Source organism: Convolutriloba macropyga, chromosome 2 (assembly GCF_964194025.1).
Source record: "Convolutriloba macropyga chromosome 2, txConMacr16.3, whole genome shotgun sequence".
NCBI classification, from domain to species: Eukaryota; Metazoa; Xenacoelomorpha; order Acoela; family Convolutidae; genus Convolutriloba; species Convolutriloba macropyga.
The window spans coordinates 19472980-19492117 of NC_134469.1; the positions used below are offsets into that span (position 1 = coordinate 19472980).

Below are 19138 nucleotides of genomic sequence, written 5' to 3' on the forward strand. Positions count from 1 at the left end.
TAGAATCATTTAAACATTTGAGTAACTGTATTGAACGGGATCTAGCACACTTAAACACGGATGCGTTTCCTGTAGTTGAGGTACATTGATAATATTAGAACCAACATTCAGAGTGTCTCCTATGTACGGACGTACGTCAAAATTTCAACAGGTGTTATCACCTATTGGTTTAACTGTCACGTCTGGAATAAATGTGTCAATAATTTGTTTTGCATTTATTCCGCAAACAGTCAGTTTAAGAGGTGAACCTTTCAGATTGTGACTTGCGCAGCGCTTCCCGCAATCCACGAGCGACTGCAGGATGGATCACATTAAGCAAGCACTTTTGTTTCCTTAGTTGTGGGGCCTTTGAGTTGGACTTCCTTAACCTGTAAAAGACCTTTAACGTCGGACACCACAGGGAAAGATGACGAATTTCCATCTTGATTAAGGGTACAGATGTTTTCCGAATTGAGTGTAACTAGAGATATTGACTGCTCTGGAGCCGTGACGCTTTTCGTTTCGATTGGTTTCCTTGCATTGTTTTTAGTGAAGATGCGTTCGTCACCGTGTAACAGAATATTATGTGTACTAGTGCAACCAGGTTGTTTGCACTTTCGGTGGTTGGGACAACTTCTAAATTGATGAAAACATGAGACAATAGAAGCATAGTCTATGTTCGGCAACACTTTTTGCTCTCTGAGTTGGGTTTTCACTTTAGAATTTTGCGCATTTCCAAATAGGATGATTTGCCTTGCAGTGCCGGCAACCAAGTTCATTTCCGTTTCTTGTTGACGGGTTCTTCTGTTTTGCGTGGGCAACTTTTGAGTTTGACGCGAAAGCCTTCAGAGTTGTTTTTGTTTTAGTTACAACTTTTGTTTCGTCTGTCTTAGTCTTAAATTTAACTGCTTTTATGCGGTCATGTGTGTCCGCTTCTTCTTGTTGCCAAAAGTTGAACTCTAACAAGGTAGGGTTGAGCCACTGCTTTTTCACTATATGTGAGCACTAGGATTGGACGGGAGTTTTTGTACCACTTGATTCAATAAAAATGAGCTACGCAAAGCGGCATCATATGATAATGACTGGAAAACTACAAATATACTTGAAAAACTTGATACGAAACCAATAACGTTTTCCGATTTGTGCATCTTTAATGGCGGGTAATTGTTAAGTTTATCAAGGTGAGCGCCAACTACTGCATGAGGTTGGCCCAATTTCCGTTCCAGAACTTTCATGGCATCGTTATACAATGCACCACTATACGCAAACTGCTTGATGGTTTTTTTAAGCTCTTTTTGTAGTAGTAGTAATAAGAGTTTTCAAATATGTTAATGTTGCTGCTTCAGTGAGGTTTTGAGAGTCTACGGTAATTTTGAAATGCCCTATCCACTCATGCCAAAGAGCGGGGTCCCCATTATATTGCGCAAGCGTCCATTTTGGTAATGGATTGAGTTGACTGGAGGTTATTGCGTCCGCTAGATCCTTAACATTGAAGGAATTATCGCATGCGGGAGCAACTGATGTTGATGAATGATACAAATGGAAGGGACCAGTTTTATTGACTGGCATGGCTGCGTAAAGCAGCAATTGGTTTGAATACAAACCTTCCTGTACCGTTAATGATGACGAGGGCTTGTTTTCACCGATAAAGGTTGCAGAGAAAAGCGGGTTTTGGTTGTGGTAGGTTGTAACTCCGCTTGAATAGGATACACCTGGTTTGTTCATATTTGATTGCAAAATTTGTTGTTGAACTTGTTGAGGATGTGCGGAAGTTACGGTTGCCGGTTGCAGTACATGCCAGAAAGTCATGTCTGGCAGGAGGCCGCTAGCCATGGGATAAAAACTACGTTGCATATTTTGGACAGGGTATTGTACGTTCTGATGATCAGAAGTAAACGATGGCAAGTTTTTCAATATGGGGTTGTCTATGTTTGCTAAATAATTATCTGATTGATTCAAATTTGGGTCTGCGCTGGGGGCTGGTGCCCAGCTCGAGGGCTCTGGCAACTGTGAGGGTTCAGGCGCTGATCTCCCGTATCAGCTGTCTGGTTATCGACGTTATTATTTCTTTCTGCGGACTGGTCTGTCTGTTTTCTTTTCAAAAAGACAAAAAACATGATACTCCTTTGGGAGTACCGAAGAAGTCGTCACGCGGGTTACCGTCCTGTGGTAATGAGTAAATGCTTTGCTGCAATAACGGACCTGGTGCAGCGTTTGGAGCGTTTACAGAATTTTGCAGCATCGAAGGGCCTGTTAGGAGATTATCCGTTTCTTGCGGGGGTAATAAATTCGAAGCTTGGAATAAACCATTTTCTTGCGTTTCGTTTTCTGCGCGGTTTGAACAACGAGTTGTAGACAAAATATTGTATGCCACTGAACTGTCAACCGATTATGTTAAACGATCATATTTTTTACCCTTTTCCAAAATTGTTTGCTCCCCAAGATCAATATAAAGGCTCTCATCGGATGACTTTTGCGTCAAACAATCTTTTCCTGTTCTCTTCGCTAATCTTGTCTACTCTAATTGATGCTTTTGTTGAGCAAGTTTGATTATGTTCACCTTCTCTCTCTCTCTCTCTCTCTCTCTCTCTCTCTCTCTCTCTCTCTCTCAATCTCTTCTCGTTGAAGTTTTGCTATTACTTGTTCTCTTCTCCTCTGGCTAGACGAGATTGAGACAGTTTTCGATCCACGGCTTGATGTTTGTTGGCGGAATGTTGCTTCACCTTTTGTCTCATCACTGAGCTTAACATATTGTCGTGCTTTTGCTACATAATTGTCATGAGTTTCGCTTGCTTCTTTGAGCCAAAGTTCAAGCTCCTCAGTAAGTTTTGTTTCATTTGGATGTCGTGAGGCTAACTGAACCAGTTGATCATTTTTTTCAATTGTGTTGACAAGAGTTCCTTTGCTCTGTTCACTATTGTCTCGAATTTTGTTTTTTGTGTTTTACTATTTTTTGCTTCGTCGATTTTTTTGTACAAGTCATTCACACTTAATTCAACTTTAGATCTAGATTCAGACAACTTGATGGCCTGAGCTTCCATCTTGAAAACAACGGTATTAAATGTAGGATATTTATTTCAATGAATTAGGCACACTTAAAACAATATTCTGAATTTAAGATAACTTTGGGAATTGGGAAACGGACTAGAATGTAGTTTCTTAAAAGCTCGAAATAACAGTTCAACCACTATCGAGGAAAAAAATTTCAAACAAGCTATAGCCTTGCACTTAATCTAGCCACGGCTCGAGAATTCCCCTCGAGAACGGCGGCCCTGTTTGCTCAAGCTTATCGACGGCGCTGGTTAAGTTTTTTGGTCTGGTCTTCTTTAATAGACAAGTTAGGTTGGCGCTATGAAATCTCACAATAGATAGTGATTTGATTTCACAGCAGAAAGGCACATGAAGTTGCAAATAGTCGTTCAGAATCGAAGGATCCTTGGCTTTGCGTTTCGAAAGGAGGTCTTTTATGACGTGAACCACGACGAAATTTGTTTGCTTCAGGGCCTGGAAGATATCTGGGGCGTCCTGTCGTGGACAGTAAGCAATATGTTTTAACTCATTTTCGATTGCGTAAAGTTCTTGAATGAGGTCAGACGCAGAGAGTGGGCTATGGTTATTGTTATGATGGGCTGTTAAGCTATTGTTAATAGCGTTGTGCCAAATTATTACGTTGAAAATCTTTCGGCTAAGTGAACATCCAAAAATTGTTCGGCTAAGTGAACACCAAAAAATTTTTCGGCTAATTGAACACCCAACAATTATTCGGCTAATTGAACACCCAAATTTATTCGGCTAATTGAGCACCCAAAGCAATTCGGCTAATTGAGCACGCGAAGTTAATCGGCTAATTGAGCACCTGAAGTTAATCGGCTAATTGAGCACCCAAAGTTATTCGGCTAATTGAGCACCTTAAGTTTTTCGGCTAACTGAGCGCCCAAAGTTATTCGGCTAATTGAGCACCTTAAGTTATTCGGCTAACTGAGCACCCAAAGTTATTCGGCTAATTGAACACCTTAAGTTATTCGGCTAACTGAGCACCCGAAGTTATTCGGCTAATTGAGCACCTTAAGTTATTCGGCTAACTGAGCACCCAAAGGACTTCGGCTAAGTGCTATGGATTCAAAGGCATATCTAGGGTAATTAAGTGCCACCAGTGTAAAATATTAGCACGTGGTTTAAGAGTCTGATAAAGTCTGGTCAACTAGTAAAGTAGTCCCAACAGTTTATATTACAGTTTTGGATCTCTATGCTCCTCACGTCACTAAGAAGGTACCCGACCACGCCCCTGACTGTCAAAGTCACTCCACAGGACACTGACCCACTAGGGTTGCTCCACTGATCACTATCACCAACGTTGACCCGGCGTTTGACTGCCAAAGTTACTCCAATTGACACTGAACGACTATTAGTGCCCCAAGGAATACTATCACCAACGTTGACCCGGCCTCTGACAGTCAAGTCACTCCACGGGACACCGAACTACTAGCAGTGCTCCACGGAGCACTATCACCAACGTTGACTCGGCCCCTGACTGCCAAAGTCACTCCAATAGACACCGGACAACTAGTAGTGCACCACGGAACACTATCACCAACGTTGACCCAGCTTCTGATCAATTGAAGTCGATGTAAGAACAAAAAATCTTCGTCCTGGTATTTTTTCTCACGCGGTGGACCAAATATTCAAGCCTTGCAAGCGGCAATAAACTCGAATTAACAAAACGGAAGACGGGAAAACTTTTTTAAACAATTACGAATCGAATAAGATTCAAGAAACGGCTTTTTATGTCAACTATAGCTTGTGTATATAACGTACGACACATAAAAAGTTCACTTATCAACGTTAACAAAAGTTATTCAAAGTAACACTGGCGGCAAAAACGCTAGACATGAGCTGTTAGCCTTTTGCTAGCCAACATCGGTCGATTCAGTTCATATTTGACGTAATTTGGCCTTGCTTTGGCCCTAAATTTAAACCATTCAAAATTTTTTGTTACACTAATAATTTTATATCAAAGTCATCATAGTCTAAATCGGGCCAGTTCGGCACAAAACCGCTCTCTAACAGTCCGTTGCTCAAGGTACATGTAATAGAATACTGATTTTGCTTTGCCAATCTGGTCGTAATCGGGGGCAGGAACCAGCGACCCTTTGACCCGTCCAATGCGTTACCGTCTGCGCTATGCGGTCTTGACTGCTTGCTATTCAATTCAATTATATACACGCTTACAAACATACACTGCTTGGTTTATATATACGCTTACTTTGCATTCGAAACAATTTTGGTTCCTTATTTTTTTGTTTGTCTCTTTTATGTGTTATCATTTCGATACACACTATGGTTTTAAACTTAGTTAGAAATGTTAGACAGTTTCACTTACCAGTTAAACTGGACAAGAGCAAATTGTTTCAAATCACCAAAATGATGTAAATGAATCTTCAAGAAATTAGAGTCTTAAAAAATGCAAATGCAGACTATATATGATATCTTTAGCGACTGATTTTTATGAATTTTTCAGAAGCAAAAATTATTGGGTAACGCCTTCGACCCTTATAGAAATCTTGGTGCTAAGATTAGTTTTGTGTCTTGACTTTTTTGCACTGATAATGAGTATACATACAGCTGATTTTTAAGACTTTTTCATCTCCAAATCTAAATCATCGTCTCGATCTATTACTCAGATCTCGCCTGTAAACTTCCAAAATTCTACTGTAAAATATCATTTTGTTCTTCCCTCATTTTTGAGAAGTCAATCGTTTTTTACTTAGTTGATAAACCTTTTATTCCGCTTCCTTTAGACCAACATTGTGTAAAATAATGTTTTTCTTCAGCAGTTCAGTTTTTCTTTAGCATTTAGCAGAACGCAATTATTTCGATCAGAGTATTATCAAAAATGTAAACAAACTCTTATTTACTTCTATAAGTTTGGTAAAATCTGGTTTCTTAATACTGTTTCAGTATTGAGTTTCAGTATTTTAGTATTAATTGGACAAAATATGTCTTAAATTTTTACGTTTTTATTTTCGGATCTTAGGAAAATTATTGTGTTTTGCTTGACTAAAATTTGAACTTTCCTGCATTTTGTTTATTGAGTTTTGAAATATGGCAAACTCTGCGCCAAAAGTTTTAGCGTTGAATAAACTTTGACTTCTTTTTGATGATAGGGTCAATGTTTTCAATTTCCACCGCTTAAAGGTTGCACTCTGCATTCCACATAACAATAGTACATTTTAATTAATAGTAGAACTAATACATTCCAACAAAAATTTGCTTTAATTAGCCTGATACTTGATTTGTCGATTTTTTGTTTTTAATTAATGATCAAATTAGGAAACTAAAGGTTCTCAAAAAACATCTTATCGACATATATATATATATATATATATATATATATATATATATATATATATATATATTATATGGATTCGACCATCGTGCATTTTTTTAAAACTTACCTACATTACAATGGTTGGTTGGATTAAAAGCATTCACGGTGAAAAAAATTACGGACTTTGTACAAATTTACCCAATAACGGACAAGATATCTTAATATTTATTAAAGCACTTCAGGCTTGTTTTCTGGTTTCGGCGTTTCTTCACTGATTTTGGCGGTTTTTTTGCAAATCTTAATACGTTTTATGCAACGTTTTAAGATTGTAAGTTATCGTCATGCTGGAAAAGTGATTTTCATGATTTTGCTATGAACATCATTGGGTATCAAAACCAAGAATGCTCAGTCTATTTTCAGAAAAAAAAGTTTAAATGGGACTTATACTGCACATCGTGAGTTGAAAAATACTCTTAGGATACACTGATGCAGTACTTGGCCGACGATATACAATTGGAATACAATGTCTCAGCCCTGGTTTACTATGGCACTAGGGTCCGGGTTACCCGGGGAAAACCTAGTAACGTAAATATCAACCGCAGCGCAATGTTGACCTTTTATGATTGATACACAATAAATATCTTACAGGAATCCGATTGCGAGTAATAATGTGAAGGCGCATCCTGTTCCGAATATGATGAGACACATAAGCCAAGTGGACCCATCCGCTTCGTATGTTACGTCTGTCGTCACTTGTGCCGAGCAGTGAGGACATCGGAGAGTTGCCGAGTAATGGCCTATCACAAAAACCCTCAAAGATTAACAATGTTTATCTGGTAATATCTGATGAAACTGTAGTCAAATTTTTTGTAAAATTTCTTTTATATTACAAAAATATTTTTTATCTCATCTTTTACTGGAAATGATTCCCGTGAGATGTAACGCAATAACCAAAGAACCTAAGAAACTTGAAATCGCGTGAGATCTTGTAGGATGGAAGAAAAAATACGCGAAAAAAAATAAAGTGTAATATCTGATAGCAAACTACATTTTCTGGGAACTTTTACTTATTAGGAAACATGTCATGGCAATATTTTGAAGAAAATAAAACGGCATGAAAGAGCAAAATTTTTAAGTTGAAAAGCGGTTGAAGAAACTGAATTAAACTAAATGTTCAATATTTTAGGATTTCATTGGTGAGCTATAATTACCTTCATTAATTCGCGGCAAAGTTCTTCATATGCGTGAAGGAAGTTGACTTTTTATTGCGATTTTTGCCAAAGTTGATTTTTCTGGAAATGAGACAAAAGCTGGAAAAATTGGCGATCTCATTTCGCCTATTTTACCCGTCTACAGATCAAATAAATACAAAAGAACATCCGGCCTTGCAGATTAATGATTTTGGCTCATTTCCGACTAATTCCATTCATCTGGTAGTCACTTTCAAAATAACAGCTCTAATTCTTCTTCGGGATATTATTCTTGCGAAGACTGTCAATTTTTTATATTTTTCATAAAACCCGGACAAGTACGATGACATCTTCTCTGCTCGGTAATCGATTTCTTCAAAAGTTTATCCTTCGGGAGATCTTTTTTCCCCGCGACCGTTGGTTTCGGTATATCTGTACAGCAACTAACTCGTGTTCAATTTGAGGAGAATTTTTTTTTAAAAGCAAAGAAAACTGGGTGAAATTGGCAACTATTATCCTGTTTATTTCCTTCAGGCTATGACATGAAAAGCCAGAAAAAGAAAAAAGTTGATCTCATTATTTTCTGTAATGTGTAATAAGAAGGAATATGAAAGGATAATGCAACTGGGGTTCGATAACAAAAAAGATAATATGAAACCTTTATTCAGATTCGCTCTTTCAAAACGTACATATTTCAGATACACAGTTTTGAAAAATTAATATAAAAAACTGTCTGTCATTGTGGACGGACAAAAAGATCAATACAAATACATACCTAAGTTTAAAATTGAGATTACCTTAGCTCCAGACTTACATAATAGCAACATTATGACATCTCAACTTGAATGCTATTGTTAACTGAATTATGATAAAACTGGTGAAACGATTACGATAAAAAACTTTTTGGTCACGGATAACCCATCATAGATCCTGAGGTGTTTTGTATGTTAAAGTCTAATGGATTTACTCTATCCGACCATAGTATGAGTCTGCTTCGACGAAATATTGAAATTTTCTCTTTCATTGTGTGAGCTCTGTGACCTGATAGTAACAGTAATTTTCCTTTATATGAGTGATGCTTGAAGTGTTCTAGACTCAAGACACTTCTAATAATTCAAGTAATCCGAGTTCGCTACTGCTCTAGTTATTTTCCGCAAAGTTTAAAATTCCAGATATAAAAGCAGTTGGCTGCCACTCGTATTGCGTCTTTTGTTCTAAACGCAGTGACGCAAGACATTTTACTCGAATTTTCGGATTAAGATCATATAGAGTTGTTTCGATTATTTGCGAGATCATCGTCTTTCATTTTTCGAATGCGTTTTGGCTGTGGACTGGTACCCATATGAGTTTTATTTTTTTTAACAGATTCCTTAAAAGAGTGCATAATTTTGTTAGACTTGGAATGGTTTTTGTTCAACGATGCACAATGCCAAAAAGGACTTCAACTTTTCGGCGTTTTGGGGTTCTTATTTTGCCGTCGCAAAGGTCTTAGTAATAGCCTGGCAAAGTCCTGTCTGTGAAATAATTTCACGGATCAACGTAACTTCTTCCTTAGCAAAAAAAATTTACGGAGAATAATTGCAAAATTTTCCTGAACCAATTCTTGATACTTTTTAAAGAATTCCACATGTTCCTCCTGGCATCCCTTTCATACAATCAAAACGTCATCCAAAAAGCAATAAGGATTGATAATTCAACTAGTGTTGTTTTAATTGTTTTTTGAAATTCTGCCAGCATGTCTGTTAAGCCGCAAAAGCCTGTTATATCTCTGTACATCCAGTTGAGTGACCACTTACAATGTTAAAAAAGAAGTGCTTCAACGTTTCGGCTGACTGTGTACAGGGGGCACAATAATCGTTTCCGGACAATATATGAGGTGCCGATGGCTTTCTGCACTTGTAAAATCATCTCAAATTTCGCGGAAGTGGGCGTCCAAATGCTGTATCTTGTACTCCGTCTGAGCTCAAATCTTTTCTTTAACAGACCCTAATTCGGAACTCATAAATACGAGGCAATGAAGATTTGTGATAATGAAGACAGTTCGAGTTTCAGTTTCAGTTCTTGTTTGATAATCATTTAATGGTAAAAATTATAGGTGAATTGACAAATGTGAAAAAAAATAATCTTGGCTACCTTAGAGTGCATCATGGAATTCTTATCGTCATCCTAATCTAACATCACTGCTTGATTTGGTCTCAAGTTTGTTTTTAGAAGGTCGGCCTCAACATCAGCGGTCATATTTTTTATTGCGAGGACACTATCTACATTTGATAGTACAAGATCGAGCTGCACTTGTGGTTACTTTTAGTGTCCGTTATTTGTTCGAACGTTAGCTAATTGAATCACACCGTCGAATTGCAGCTAATCGAATAACACCAAATGATGTCCTCCAAATTTACACCCAAATTTTAGTACACGTGTTTTTCGCTGTATTCGATCAACTAAACGATGTTATTTTCTTGGAGGTATTCGTTTGCCGTTGATGGTTTTTTGTCGAGTCTTCACAGTTGGCAAAAACTCTTTACACAATCTGACCGAATTGAGATTTGTTTTGGCTAAACTTGAGTCTGTCGAAAAAATTTTTGATTGTTAACAATTTTTTTCTGCTCATGGTATGCATGCACACACTATTGTTGCCAAGCAAGTAGTGATTGTGAGTCAATGGCCGTCAGTCATCGACATTTGAACTGACTGGAGTCAAGGGTCTTACGTACAATGTCTGCTCCCCAATACACATCCTAGCTGAAAGAACGTCCTCGGCAGCCGACCAATTTCCCAGCAATTTACACATTGTATTCTCAAAACCTATATACAATTGTTCCCAATTTCCTGCAAAATGAGGTGCTGAGTGTGATTTCACTTTCCATGTTGATTCATCCTTGAATTAAATGATCTGCGATTCTTTCTTGGTGCCAAACCTTAAAGTATTCTGTGAATTCTTGATCAGCCACAAAGTTTCTCAAGTTTAGCCTATTTTGTGTAATTGGTTTTTTCTCCGTGCAATAAATACCACAATGCATTGAGACAACCATCTCTGTCCAACTCGAGTGCCTTTTCTAAATCGCTCCTCTCACAGTTGGGAACGCGAACAGACAATACCATCGCTTTTCGTTCTTGTCGCAAAATTCACATTGAAATGGTTAAATTTGAGAAACACAACAGTTCCTGATTGATCGTAAAGGATTACGCATGCCTAGGATCCATAATTTTTGCTGAACAATGTTTTCTGCATGCAGAGTGATTTCGTGTTTATCGTCTTTTTGCAGATCTGCAAAAGTAATATAACTGCGTGATTTTTCTAGTGTAGCAGTATTGGATTTTTTTCATTGAAGTGCAATTGATTTCTGACTATTCGGCTTTTGTCTCGAACAATTCCATCTTCAAAAAGTATGGTCGGTAACTGCAGAATTTAACTGTCTTTGAAATTTCATTTTTCAGCTTTGAGGTACTTCATCGCTTCACCACTATGTTCTTGTTGTAGTAGCCTTAGTGTGACTTCCTTTGCATTGCTCCTTTTCTTCAATGCTGATTACAAGTACTGCTGTTTCATATCTGTTGAAAGCCGTATTCACTAGCCTGTTAAAAATACTGAATCATTCCCACTGATTAACAGCTTGCCATTTCTAAGCTCATGTCATGAAAACTGATAAGTTAATTTTCTCATCAACTGAAGCAATGACTAGGTTCATTTGCTCTGATCATTCACTTTTGAGTTGCGTCAACCAGGCCAGCCCAGCACGCAACGGATTTCACTTGAGCTCCTCAATGTAAACGTCTGGTGCCAATGTTTGTTGGATTGTTGATACCACTCAACTATTTCCATTCGGGAGCTGTGTATCCACTGTAGTACTGTAGCAATGTCATTGAGTCTGACCAAAAGTTGCAGTCATGCATCTTCATTTCGCGTTCGTTGACGATCTGTTCTCTCAACCCTACTGCCATAACCGCCTCTTCTAGTTGCCATTCAAATATGTCTCATTGAATCCATTCTCTATTTCAAACCGACAAAAGCTAGATTATCTGAGTGTATGAATTTTAATTTCTCCCTCGCTGTTTTGAGGTAAACTTTTTTGATAATTGATTCAGCCTCGATTGAAAGTAATTCTTTCCACTTCAGAAACTCTGCTGCTTCCAATTTGTTGTTTCAATGTTGCCCGTTATTTTCTCGAATCGCATTCAGAAGTAATCTTATGTGAATACTGAGCAGACAATCTTATTGCGCCAAGTACTAAAGATACCAGCAACAGAAGTTTCCTTTGAATTAAAGGTTTTTCAATTTTTGTGTTACTACCTCTGCCAAAATGAGGACTAGCATCAGTAACAGTCTCTTCTTTTCCAGCCACTGAAGTTCCCTCCGTATTAGGTTCCATTTAGACTTCCTGTCACTGATTGATTTCAAGTCTTCGGAATTTGCTTTGGTATTTGCAACGTTGTTGCTGGTCCAATTCTTTACCTAAAATTGCTATAGAAAGAGAAGAAGTTGAAACTAATTAAAGACTACGATTGCCTCTTCAGTTTTTCTATTAATTTGATGAAGCTGTTCATGTATAAGTTGTTTTGTATTACCGTTGCTGCTGGTCCTACTGGCTTAAGAGCATAATTTTCACAAGATCGGGACTACAAAGTTCCCAATATTTGACGATGACATTCGTTTATTTGAAATATTTTGGCAGTTTTGGGAAGCCAGAAAAACCTCAAGCAAGTTCTATCCTGGTCGGAGAACCTGCACTTGCAGGAACATTGATTCGATGCTCACTGCGAGGGTGATTGCTTTTTCACAGAATCTGGATATCGGTCTCATCAACCCTTGCAGTAGATCACTTCCAGGTCCTGCAAATAGCTTGACTTTGAGGCAAACTTCTTTGTACTTTGATGCAGCATTGCAAACCTTGCTCACCTTGCCGGTTTTGTTCAAGTTCAGCACCTAATGGTTGCCATTACCATTGTTTCCCCAACAAGCCTTTCATTTCATGTTCGTCCACAGTATTCTACAGAACTTCTTCTCTCCATCTGTTTCGATATTCTTTTGAAACAAACCTTTGATCATCGGGTCCCTCTGGCATCTTCGCTCCAATGAGTTAAACGGGTTAAAGTTTGAGTTGTAGTTGTTAGGTTAGTTCGGCAACGGTACTCTCCCTATTGTTCCCATCTTGTAACGCTCGACTTTTATTTTTGTCGTATTCTCCAGAACATGTGTGCCTGCGATTCCTGCTTTGCTTGTGTGAAGATGTTGATTTCGGAAGCATGGGCTCCTATGTCTCACTAAGTTTGAATTTTTTAAGTCAATTTCACAGCGAAAAGAAAAACAATTTTTCGTTTTCTACCGGTCATTGGTTCATTGATTACCCATCCTAACTCTGCCAGAACGGCGAATGATTCATTTAGTGCCTCTCATTAGTTCAATGGGCGTTGTAGTTCAAAAGCATCTGGGGTCAAAGATGCTGCTAAGTTCCATCAAACTAAAGCTTTTTCTCATCGATCACTCAAGTTTTGCTTCAGCTCATGTTAGTAGTAGTAGTTTGAGCTTCCGAATGAGATTGACGATTGTGGGAACGCTTCGATTGAATGCATTGTTGAAAGTGAGCTCTTTTGTTTTGAAGGAAACATTTTTTGTCCTACGATTCTTTGCTCCATGTATGCCAACCATATCGAGCAGAAACCAATTTCGTGGGCACTTTTGCACACTTTGTTTGAGCAATAAACACGTGATCTCTTAAAATCCACGAAAAAATAAGTGTTCAGCTTTTTTCTACCAATCTTTGTAGGGACAGGAAAACCCTGAAGTCTCGCAACTCGTTATTCTTTTTGGTTTTTGCAACGCTTACGTTGGCAGCGTGATTTTCCTCTCCTGATTGCTTTTCTGAATATAGTGACAGTTTATGTTTCTTGGTACGTCTATTGCTTCCTCACGCTTTAATTCTACTATCTTTGAATACAAGTCCTTTGTCCACAAGTCCAAAACACAAGCGTTGCTTCTGCAAGTGTTATCAGCTAGCGGATAGTGATTTCCTTCCATTTTCTTCGTTTCGTTCATTTTTGAAGTCGCGCTGAAGTTCGATGTTCTTCTGAACCGATTGTCCCCATTCGTGTCATTCTCTCTTTCTCTTCTTCTTGCTCTCCTTTGAAAACTGAAAAAAGCTTCATGCACAAAAGCCATTGTTGATAGCCATTTTCCAGACGTAATCAGATCACACCAATCCTTATCTTCATCAGCAACATAGATCCACAATTTTTCAGGTAGTTCAAGTAAAAGCCAGGAACATCAGGTATTTTTTCTACTATCATATACAATTCCTAGTTCGATCACAAATCACCAATTTGCCTGTACTGCTTGAGCACGTTGACAAAATTGGACCAGATTTGATAAATTGATTAGACCTGATGAGTTGCGAAGCTTCATCTGACGTTCCTTGCGGCGCACTGTTCCCCTACAAAACTGACTCTCCAGCTGTACATCGGTGATCACATGAGACTTTCCAAATTTCTTCTCCAAGCAGCACCATAAAACTGTACAGAACACGCCATTCGAGATATTGCTGATTTTGCCTTGCTTGTCAGTAGATCCTTCAGATGACTCATTTACTCTTAGTTTGGTATTGGTTGTTGATCCACTGTTGCAAAGAGATATGAGACCAATCCGGACCAATCGGAAGGGGAAAAATCAAAGTTGTTCAACTTCAGCTTCAGTACGCAACCACTACCTGAATGTCCCTTCTTGCATTGTAAACCAGCTTTGAGTAAGAATGCAGGTATTCAAAACGGGTGAATTTCGGTATCGAGCAAAATGGCTAAAATTGTCTATTCAGTTCAGGCGTTTCTTCAAAATCGGCAGTTAAGCGACCTGGAGTTTAAATATTGTCAATCCTGATGCCACAAACTGTTAGATACAATGACTAAAGAACGATCTTCAGCAGAAAATTTTGTACCGTAAATCAGTCATGGGGAAATGTCCGGTGTTCATCACCTAATTAACATTTCCACAAACTTTTTAGCACTTTAAGAAGTAGTTATGTCTGTTCAGTTTAGGAGTTGCTTCCAATCCAACTGCTGAGTGGTCTGCAGCTAGAAAGGTATGGATCCTAATATCCCAATACGAGAGTTTTATGATTTTTTAGGTCTAGTTGGAGTGTGACTTGTCTCTAGTCTTGGTTGATCGGGATCAAACATTGTCATTTTTTAAAACTATCCTCTTCATTTTGCACTCTAGATCATATTCTTATTAAAGTATCTAAAGCTTTCTTTTGAGTTTTTACATTTGCATTTCTGGCTCTAGTCTTCTTTGCTCGATCCCTGGTTTTAGTCGCAACCTTAAATTGAATTCGATATTTTTTTTGTCCGCTCTTCACGCTTCCTTTTTTGTCAAAGATGTCTTTCAAACATTCTTTGTATCTTGACCGACTTTTATAGCTCCGATTTGTACCGTTTGAGCAAATAGTGTCTCAGTTGGGTAGTTGTTATCAGTCTCGCTTTTTTTCAATGCTTGAATAGTGTTGCTTCGCTTTGAGTTCTTTTCTACTTGCGTACTTTTGGTATTAGTGCAAGCTTGTATTTGTCCAAATTCTTGTTGCAATCTCTTGCCTGGTTTAAGTTGTTTTCAACAAAGACCTCCGTGAAGGTTAAAAGTATTTTTCAAGAGCTCTGAAAAATGATAACAAATTATAGTACAAAATTTCCACCGAAAGCGATAGTTATCCTGAACCGAAAGCAATATTTTTAGCTACATGTCAGAACAACAACGCTCATTGAGCTCTTATGTGGCAAATTTCTTGAAATAACCTTGGACACGAACAAGCAATATCAAGGTATCATGCTCGTGCAGAAAAATTTACACTCACAATAAAGACGAAGATTGGCTGCCAAACAGAGCTTTAAATCAGTTTATTGTATAGCTCAATTCCTGCAAAACCAGAAATCAATTGGCGGAAGAGAAGCGTACAGCTAAAGAACAACCGTACAACTGCTGAGTGGTCTACAGCTAGAAAGATATGGATCCTAATATCCCAATACGAGAGTTTTCTGATTTTTTAGGTCTAGTTGGAGTGTGATTTGTCTCTAGTCTTGGTTGATCGGGATCAAACATTGTCATTTTTTAAAACTGTCCTCTTCATTTTGCACTCTAGATCATATTCTTATTAAAGTATCTAAAGCTTTCTTTTGAGTTTTTACATTTGCATTTCTGGCTCTAGTCTTCTTTGCTCGATCCCTGGTTTTAGTCGCAACCTTAAATTAAATTCGATATTATTTTTTGTCCGCTCTTTACGCTTCCGTTTTTGTCAAAGATGTCTTCCAAACATTTTTTGTATCCTGACCGACTTTTATAGCTCCGATTTGTACCGTTTGAGCAAATAGTGTCTCAGTTGGGTAGTTGTTGTCACTCTCGCTTTTTTTCAATGCTTGAATAGTGTTGCTTCGCTTTGAGTTCTTTTCTACTTGCGTACTTTTGGTATTAGTGCAAGCTTGTCTTTGTCCAAATTCTTGTTGCAATCTCTTGCCTGGTTTAAGTTGTTTTCAACAAAGTCCTCTGTAAAGATTAAAAGTATTTTTCAAGAGCTCTGAAAAGTGATAACAAATTATAGTACAAAATTGCCACCGAAATCGATAGTTAATCTGAACCAAAAGCAATATTTTTAGTTACATGTCAGAACAACAACGCTCATTGAGCTCTTATGTGGCGAATTTCTTGAAATAACCTTGGACACAAATAAGCAATATCAAGGTATCATGCTCGTGCAGAAAAACTTACACTCACAATAAAGACCAAGATTGGCTGCCAAACGGAGCTTTAAATCAGTTTATTGTATAGCTCAATTCCTGCAAAATCATAAATCAATTGGCGGAAGAAAAGCGTACAGCTAAAGAACAACCGAACAACTGCTGAGTGGTCTGCAGATAGAAAGGTATGCTTCCTAATATCCCAATACGAGAGTTTTCTGATTTTTTAGGTCTAGTTGGAGTGTGATTTGTCTCTAGTCTTGGTTGATCGGGATCAAATATTGTCATTTTTTAAAACTGTCCTCTTCATTTTGCACTCTAGATCATATTCTTATTAAAGTATCTAAAACTTTCTTTTGAGTTTTTACATTTGCATTTCTGGCTCTAGTCTTCTTTGCTCGATCCCTGGCTTTAGTCGCAACCTTAAATTGAATTCGATATTATTTTTTGTCCGCTCTTTACGCTTCCGTTTTTGTCAAAGATGTCTTCCAAACATTTTTTGTATCCTGACCGACTTTTATAGCTCCGATTTGTACCGTTTGAGCAAATAGTGTCTCAGTTGGGTAGTTGTTGTCACTCTCGCTTTTTTTCAATGCTTGAATAGTGTTGCTTCGCTTTGAGTTCTTTTCTACTTGCGTACTTTTGGTATTAGTGCAAGCTTGTATTTGTCCAAATTCTTGTTGCAATCTCTTGCCCGGTTTAAGTTGTTTTCAACAAAGTCCTCTGTGAAGATTAAAAGTATTTTTCAAGAGCTCTGAAAAGTGATAAAAAATTATAGTACAAAATTGCCACCGAAAGCGATAGTTATCCTGAACCAAAAGCAAAATTTTTAGCTACATGTCAGTACAACAACGCTCATTGAGCTCTTATGTGGCAAATTTCTTGAAATAACCTCGGACACGAATAAGCAATATCAAGGTGTCATGCTCGTGCAGAAAAACTTACACTCACAATAAAGGCCAAGATTGGCTGCCAAACGGAGCTTTAAATCAGTTTATTGTATAGCTCAATTCCTGCAAAACGAGAAATCAATTGGCGGAAGAGAAGCGAACAGCTAAAGAACAACCGTACAACTGCTGAGTGGTCTGCAGCTAGAAAGATATGGATCCTAATATTCCAATACGAGAGTTTTCTGATTTTTTAGGTCTAGTTGGAGTGTGATTTGTCTCTAGTCTTGGTTGATCGGGATCAAACATTGTCATTTTTTAAAACTGTCCTCTTCATTTTGCACTCTAGATCATATTCTTATTAAAGTATCTAAAGCTTTCTTTTGAGTTTTTACATTTGCATTTCTGGCTCTAGTCTTCTTTGCTCGATCCCTGGTTTTAGTCGCAACCTTAAATTAAATTCGATATTATTTTTTGTCCGCTCTTTACGCTTCCGTTTTTGTCAAAGATGTCTTCCAAACATTTTTTGTATCCTGACCGACTTTTATAGCTCCGATTTGTACCGTTTGAGCAAATAGTGTCTCAGTTGGGTAGTTGTTGTCAGTCTCGCTTTTTTTCAATGATTGAATAGTGTTGCTTCGCTTTGAGTTCTTATCTACTTGCGTACTTTTGGTATTAGTGCAAGCTTGTATTTGTCCAAATTCTTGTTGCAATCTCTTGCCTGGTTTAAGTTGTTTTCAACAAAGTCCTTTGTGAAGATTAAAAGTATTTTTCAAGAGCTCTGAAAAGTGATAACAAATTATAGTACAAAATTGCCACCGAAAGCGATAGTTAACCTGAACCAAAAGCAATATTTTTAGTTACATGTCAGAACAACAACGCTCATTGAGCTCTTATGTGGCGAATTTCTTGAAATAACCTTGGACACAAAAAAGCAATATCAAGGTATCATGCTCGTGTAGAAAAACTTACACTCACAATAAAGACCAAGATTGGCTGCCAAACGGAGCTTTAAATCAGTTTATTGTATAGCTCAATTCCTGCAAAATCAGAAATCAATTGGCGGAAGAGAAGCGTACAGCTAAAGAACAACCGAACAACTGCTGAGTGGTCTGCAGATAGAAAGGTATGGATCCTAATATCCCAATACGAGAGTTTTCTGATTTTTTAGGTCTAGTTGGAGTGCGATTTGTCTCTAGTCTTGGTTGATCGGGATCAAATATTGTCATTTTTTAAAACTGTCCTCTTCATTTTGCACTCTAGTTCATATTCTTATTAAAGTATCTAAAGCTTTCTTTTGCGTTTATACATTTGCATTTCTGGCTCTAGTCCTCTTTGCTCGATCCCTGGCTTTAGTCGCAACCTTAAATTGAATTCGATATTATTTTTTGTCCGCTCTTTACGCTTCCGTTTTTGTCAAAGATGTCTTCCAAACATTTTTTGTATCCTGACCGACTTTTATAGCTCCGATTTGTACCGTTTGAGCAAATAGTGTCTCAGTTGGGTAGTTGTTGTCACTCTCGCTTTTTTTCAATTCTTGAATAGTGTTGCTTCGCTTTGAGTTCTTTTCTACTTGCGTACTTTTGGTATTAGTGCAAGCTTGTGTTTGTCCAAATTCTTGTTGCAATCTCTTGCCTGGTTTAAGTTGTTTTCAACAAAGTCCTCTGTGAAGATTAAAAGCATTTTTCAAGAGCTCTGAAAAGTGATAACAAATTATAGTACAAAATTGCCACCGAAAGCGATTGTTATCCTGAACCAAAAGCAATATTTTTAGCTACATGTCAGAACAACAACGCTCATTGAGCTCTTATGTGGCGAATTTCTTGAAATAACCTTGGACACAAATAAGCAATATCAAGGTATCATGCTCGTGCAGAAAAACTTACACTCACAATAAAGACCAAGATTGGCTGCCAAACGGAGCTTTAAATCAGTTTATTGTATAGCTCAATTCCTGCAAAATCAGAAATCAATTGGCGGAAGAGAAGCGTACAGCTAAAGAACAACCGAACAACTGCTGAGTGGTCTGCAGATAGAAAGGT

General features: G+C 37.8%; 1 protein-coding gene across 1 annotated transcript in view; it reads right to left on the reverse strand.

Moving 5' to 3' along the window:
• The window catches only part of LOC142335179 (uncharacterized), a 41936-nt gene that overhangs the window by 6553 nt on the left and 16245 nt on the right, over positions 1–19138 (reverse strand). Inside the window, exon 4 of the mRNA XM_075383553.1 lies at positions 6954–7104. Within this exon, the coding sequence (XP_075239668.1) occupies positions 6954–7104 (151 nt within the window). The remainder of the gene's footprint in view (positions 1–6953; positions 7105–19138) is intronic.